The sequence below is a fragment of the Phoenix dactylifera genome, chromosome 7, assembly GCF_009389715.1.
Source record: "Phoenix dactylifera cultivar Barhee BC4 chromosome 7, palm_55x_up_171113_PBpolish2nd_filt_p, whole genome shotgun sequence".
In the NCBI taxonomy this organism is placed as follows: Eukaryota; Viridiplantae; Streptophyta; class Magnoliopsida; order Arecales; family Arecaceae; genus Phoenix; species Phoenix dactylifera.
In genome coordinates this window covers 11434374-11440436 of record NC_052398.1, presented here as the reverse complement: position 1 = coordinate 11440436, position 6063 = coordinate 11434374, and the positions used below count along the sequence as shown (strand labels likewise).

The 6063-nt window shown below is 40.8% G+C and overlaps 1 protein-coding gene across 1 annotated transcript; it reads left to right on the top strand.

Annotated features, from left to right (window-relative positions):
* The first annotated feature begins 338 nt into the window (after positions 1-338).
* On the top strand, positions 339-4517 carry LOC120111427 (DNA replication licensing factor MCM3-like). Its single transcript, XM_039128484.1, has 5 exons — positions 339-412; positions 502-626; positions 797-1032; positions 2581-2640; positions 4008-4517. Exons 1-4 carry the CDS (start codon positions 350-352, stop codon positions 2589-2591), a joined length of 435 nt encoding a protein of 144 aa, XP_038984412.1. The 5' UTR covers positions 339-349; the 3' UTR covers positions 2592-2640; positions 4008-4517.
* The last annotated feature ends 1546 nt before the right edge of the window (positions 4518-6063 follow it).

Below are 6063 nucleotides of genomic sequence, written 5' to 3'. Positions count from 1 at the left end.
CGTCATGCAAAGTATAGTGGCCTTGTCAGAGGCCAAATAAAAAAAAAAAAAAAAAAGGTAATACTATGGGATAACAAACTCAATAAACCATGAGTAATACTATGGGAATTTTTTTCCCCTCTCTGTGCATGCTGATTTTAAATCGTCGCACAAGAAAATTGATAAAAATTCCGGAAATTGCACAAATTGGGGCAAATTGGCAGCGGTGGTACATTTTGGTTCGTTGATCCCTTTCTTGGACGGCGATGATCTCGTCGCAGCCCCATCGGTGCTTCCCAGATACTTTCCCGCCAAAATGCGACGACGAGTCGCATCCCATGCTCCGCCCACTTCTCGAGTGACGGAAGGGATGGACGTTAACGAGGAAGCCATGGCCTCACAAGCGAGCCCTCTTGGATTTCTTGGATCGGATGTAGGTTTCCTTGTCGTTTTCTTGTTTGAATGGACTCTAAAAGTGTCTCCTTTTTCGTGATTTTTATGCAATTTTCGTAAGATTTTCAGGTGGGTAAGGGGGTTATACCTGAAAGCCATAAGGGGCAGGGCATGATCCAGAACCAGAAGAAGCGCCGCCACCTCATTGTCGGCATCGACGACCTTCGCAACTTCAGCCTCGACTTCGCCCGGTGGTCAAAATCTACCCTTTCCTTACCTATTAGAACTCTGTTTAAATCTGTGTCTAAAATTGCTTTGTTTGGTTCCTCCAGTCTTTGCAATCGATGCCCTTTTACCCTAATATGTATCTCTGTTCCGATTTCCTTATGTGGATCCCCTTTCTTTAAATCTTTATTGCCCTCAGGTTCTTTGGATCTTGTGCAAACCTTGTGAAGATACCAGATTTTTATAGTGTTTGGTTTTATTGGTTGATTTCGCTGACGGAGGTCACTGGCTACATGGAACCGAAATACCTGAAGGAAGGGGAGCGTGTGCTTGCTGGCTTCAGCAGATCTTTTGGGTTCCACAAAGTCACTCCTAGGGATCTTATGTCCTCCTTCATTGGTTCCATGGTCTGCGTTGAGGGCATTGTCACCAAATGTACTTTCTAATTCCAATCCTCAAACCACTGTCAATATAACGATTCCTTTTCAAAAAGAATCAAATGCTGAACAACTTGGTAGCATGCAAAATTGGTTGCTTCTATTAATTAAATTGTTGAAGTTTTCGATGGTCTTTAGGTTATAATCAGATAGCAACTTAACATGGAAGATCAGGTTATGCATTTTAGTGTCTATTCTGAAAAGTTTGCTAATTGTCATGTGCTAATAGATGGCAATTGATGATATTTGGGAATCTGTTCTCGCTGTGAGGTAGATGTCGTATTATTCGAGGTTGGCTGAAGTGGATCCTTTTGGAACAAATTATGGACATCTTCGATGCAAAAAAGATGGTGGCTCATTTTCATCCTCAAAAGGCATATCTGAGGTCCTGAAACCTTGCATATCTATATGATCCAAAATCTAGTTGATGTTAAAGCATGAGAGATTGAAGGCTTCAGCTTCAAAACTTGTGCTGTAATAGAAAGCAAATATTTTCATCATTTTTAAGAAAAGTATTAATTATACATCAAATGACTTGTTATAAACTGTGACACATGTTGTACACTGTGACACATGTTATACACCTACTATACATCTAGGCTTAGGACTATTCTGGAGTTTTACTTTATTTGGAGTAATATCATGAACTTCTTAGTTCTTTGGCTGAATGAGGACCTTTATATAGCCATTACTCTGATCCTTGTACCATGTAATTGAAGTGGGACCTCATGGAAAAGAAGCTTTCAGCTTTGATCCTCTTTTGCTTAGAGATACCTAGTTTTTATATTTTTATCGGTGTTTGTGCTCTATATTTTCTTAAGAGTTCAATCTAGTTTCAAGAGTATACACACAACTATGAATTCCTTATAAGCATACAGAAATGAAGACTACGGTCACCCAAAAAGAAGGTTCTCGCATTTCAGAATTGTGTTGATTATAGCAGGGATCATCCCTGGTTTTTTGCATATGCTTGTGATACTTTCTCTTAGGAGACAGCATATGAAGCCCTTTAATATAACTTAGTCATTGAGTAACTTATGACCTTAGATTTAGAAACATCTTGCCGCTAGTTTGTTAGTTGTAACCATGAAAGTGCTTGAATTCATTCATTTTTTCCAAAATAATTGCTATCCTCTTCTCTAAGCCTACTTGTGGTGTATAAATACTGATTACATTAATAATCTCCTAATCTAAAGCTGATTTCATTGTTATTAATCTATCAAATATCCTTTGTACATCCGCAATTTCATCCTTTATTTTCTTATCCACCACTATTCTGCACCATTTCTGTTATTATCCTTACCTACATATGATAGTTTATATCCATCTCCCATATTCTTGAATTTACTACCTTTTCATTTAGTTTCTTATAAGTAATCTATATTGATTTTCCCATGTGTTATTGTATCTACTAGTTCTTACTCTTTTAATAACAGATTTAGATGCACTTAATTTTTCGGTATAATGATGCTGCCCATGTGTAAAATGTTCTGTGCTTCTGTTCTACAGTTTTTTGTAATAGTCCTAACTGATTTGGTGCATGCAGGTTGTGCGTAATTGCAGGAAAGATTTCTCCAATTGATGTAACAACACATCCCTATGACGTGTGAGTAAGCTGATATTCCCATACATCTATATCCCTACCAAGGAGGTAGTTGTTATCTTGTTGATGCCTCTTTTTCATTCTCATTTTAATATGCATGAGTGAAGAGCTAAAATGTGCAAAAGAATACTGGTGTACAGGTGACTCCTGTTTTGCTGAATAAGAGTTCTGGTTTATTTAAAATATATATATATATATATTTTTTTGAATATTGAAAAGGGGCACATTTCTAGTTAGAGAAAAGTTGGTAGAATCAAGAAAGAGCAAATTATTAGAAGCTTGGTAGAAAATAATTTAGTTTGAAACGGTAAGAGTTCTATTCAGCCTCAAAAATTGGCAATTCAGTTTACCTATAACACTACAAGGAACTTGTAAAACACTCTTGTCTCCAAATGCAACATACCACCTAATTAATTTCCAAGGTCGACTAAAGAGAGCATTATGTAGTTATTTCATATTATAATAGTTTCTTTGCATTTGTGTGGATCTGTGCGGGCGTGTGTTTAGTCCCATATTGGCTATATATTGGGTAGATCTTGAGTACTCATACAGGATTAAAGAACCCAAATAATACCTTTTAGCTAGTCTTTTTGGGTAAGGTCTTGGGTTATTACAAATTATATCAGAGCAGGCCTAGCCCATGGACCATGTGGACTAGGGGACACCACTGCATGGGTCTATTGGGGCTGATGACGGGCCGATCATGGCATTTATGATTGGATTTGTGGCACCTGTGAACTTATGAATGGATCTGCATGGCTTCGGACCCTTAGCTTGGCGAGGACGCCAGAGCTTAAACGAAAAAAGTATATGAGGACTCATGCGAGTTTATTTAGTTCCACATTGGCTATGCACTGGGTAGATTTTGAATACTTATGTAGAGCCAAGAAACCCAAATAATACTTTTCAGCTAGCTTTTCTGAATGAGGTCCTGGGTTGTTGCAGTATTTCTATTCCATATCCTTGATTTCATCTCCGCTATTGTCAGCGCAGCCCAATGGCATGAAGAAGCACAGCTTGTCCAAGGTGATTTGCTACTTGCACAAGCTCCACCTAACTTCTCTAATACAGCCATACAATTTAAAATCTAGCACGCAATCTTCTCTCAAAAATGAGATGAGATTCTTTTAAACGATATTGATAGCACAATCAATTTAGCAAATCTGTATCGCATGATTACCAAACAGCTTTTGCACATTCCCCCATCTGATTAGTTGCTGAGGACCCCACCACCTAAATCTTTACACATAAATAGTTGTGATTTGGAAAGCAATGCGATCTCTGATTATCAATTCTGGCTGTTCTCTCATTTTTTCATGCAAGACTGTCATAAGATTTAGTTGAGTATTTGCTGATATTTTCTTGTCCAGGTTCCTTCTCTTCTCTCCTCCTTTCTAGGATCCTGCAACTGCTGGGGCAACTAAGAGGCCTACCTGCTGTGAGTTAACACTATTCAAGCCAACCAAAGGAGAGCTGGAGTTGGAGGTGAAGGCAAAGTTGCAAGTAGATTACAACCAAGTGGTACCAGGCGTTGCTGACCTGACGGCCTCCCATTCTGAAGAGCTGAGTAAAAACAAGAGCCAGTTTCACATGATGTGTTTGCCCATCTTGCAGTTGCTATTGGCTTCACCTTCCCCTGACATGTCAATCTCAGCCAGCGCGAAACCTGTATTGCGTTCCTTCTGCATGGGGACATTAAGATGGGGTGTATGTTTTGTTACTATCATCCCTTGGACTATAAGTTAGTGCATGCCGGCTTTTTTCATACCTCGGTTTAGTCACTGTGATTTTGGCTGGCCACTGCACGGACGAATTATGGCTGTGTTCTTGTTGTCATCTCACATTGGTGTAAGAAAATATAAAACATATAATTAAATCTATCTTATCCTATTAGTTTAAGCTTTTAGGACAAATGGTGATTTTAACATAGTATTAAAGCAGAGGTACTGAGTTCGAACCTCGGTGAGTGGCCTTTTCCTACATGAAGGCTTGGTTACATTAGGCCTTTTTCAAGCTGAGTAATAAGAAGAGATGATCCCAAATGTCAACAATTGTTTGTGGCTTGCAATTATAATGATTGGAATGTTGGTTTGGGCATTCATAATTTGTGCTTCTATGTACATACATTTTCAACTTATCAAACCGATGAAATGCCTGGGTTCGTGTGCACTGTTAGTTTTTTTTCCCCATCTTTTCTTATGCCTATTTCTCTGATAAAGCAGTCACTTTTTTGGTGGATATGCTTCTGTTTTAGAACTAGAAGAGCTAATCCATCTGCCCAACAGGGAGACATTGGACTACGGTCTCTTCTGTTCCCATGTCTTGCGATGATTGCTTCTCGGCAGGCCCAACTCAGGTGTTTTCTTTACCTCGCCTTTTTCTCACCTTTCTTTACCATCAGGAGGCCATACAGCTCAAGAAGAAAACAGAACTGCAGTACCCCATTCATTCTCTTGTAGTTTATCGAAGAAATACTAATTCCAACTGCTTTATTTTCTAATTAACACAAGCCATGTTCTAAATGTTACTTGGTTAAAGCTTCCGCTAGGATACTATGTGGTTTACCATTTGTCGACAAAGCTGGCAAACAAAAGGATGTACATTGCTCAGTGAAGGCTGCTTGCTTTGCCATTTGCTTTTGGTTATTTTTCTTTACTGTTACTGATGGATGTCTAAGATGTTAGCCTAGATGCACAAATATAATTGATAAATTAAATTTCTAATATTCAAAAACATTAAATAAGAAGAATAAACTAATAAATAATTAACTTAATAATATATGTGAGATACGGGGCTGAAGTCGGCAGCCCTCGCCGACTTCAGCCCCGATTCGATTTGGGAGGAACCGGAACAGAGGATCGCGATTGCGATCCTCTCCGGCTCCTCCGGGGGACAAACGGGGCAAGGGTGCCGCAGGATACCCAGTCCATCCACGGCCAATTCACGGCCGCAGATCTCGCTCAACCGCCGCGAAAATTCATGGCCAATTCACGGCCGCGGATCTCGTTCGACCGCCGCGATTTTCGCGGCGGATGGCCGTTACGATGGGGCGATAAAACCCCATCTTTCCTTCCCATAGGGCCACCTCCGAGCTTCTCCTCCTCTTCCTCTCCCTTCTTCTTCCCCTCCCTCTCCTCCTACTTCTCAAGTGGCCGGTGCCGCCTGATCACCGTCCGAATCCCCTTCGCAAGCCTTCCCCTGTTCTGAGATCCATCCCCTCGGTTCCGAGCGCCGCCGCCGCTGCTAGCTGCCGGACCGAGCCAAGATCTTCCTTCCGCCGCCTCTGCCACCGCCGGTAAGCCCTCTGCCTTTGTGCTCTTCGATCTTAGCTGGAGCATGCTTTCCTCCCTTTGTTTTGGCCCCATGAACCGAGACCCTTCTCGGTTGATTCTTGACCCCGGCCACCGCAACGGCCGCCGGCCATCA

Excerpts from the sequence above, each read along its gene's own strand:
- LOC120111427 (XM_039128484.1), top strand. The coding sequence starts at position 350 with ATGGACGTTAACGAGGAAGCCATGGCCTCACAAGCGAGCCCTCTTGGA. Across the intron at positions 413-501 it reads TTGGATTTCTTGGATCGGAT|GTGGGTAAGGGGGTTATACC; the intron begins GTAGGTTTCCTT and ends TAAGATTTTCAG. Across the intron at positions 627-796 it reads AGCCTCGACTTCGCCCGGTG|GTTCTTTGGATCTTGTGCAA; the intron begins GTCAAAATCTAC and ends TATTGCCCTCAG.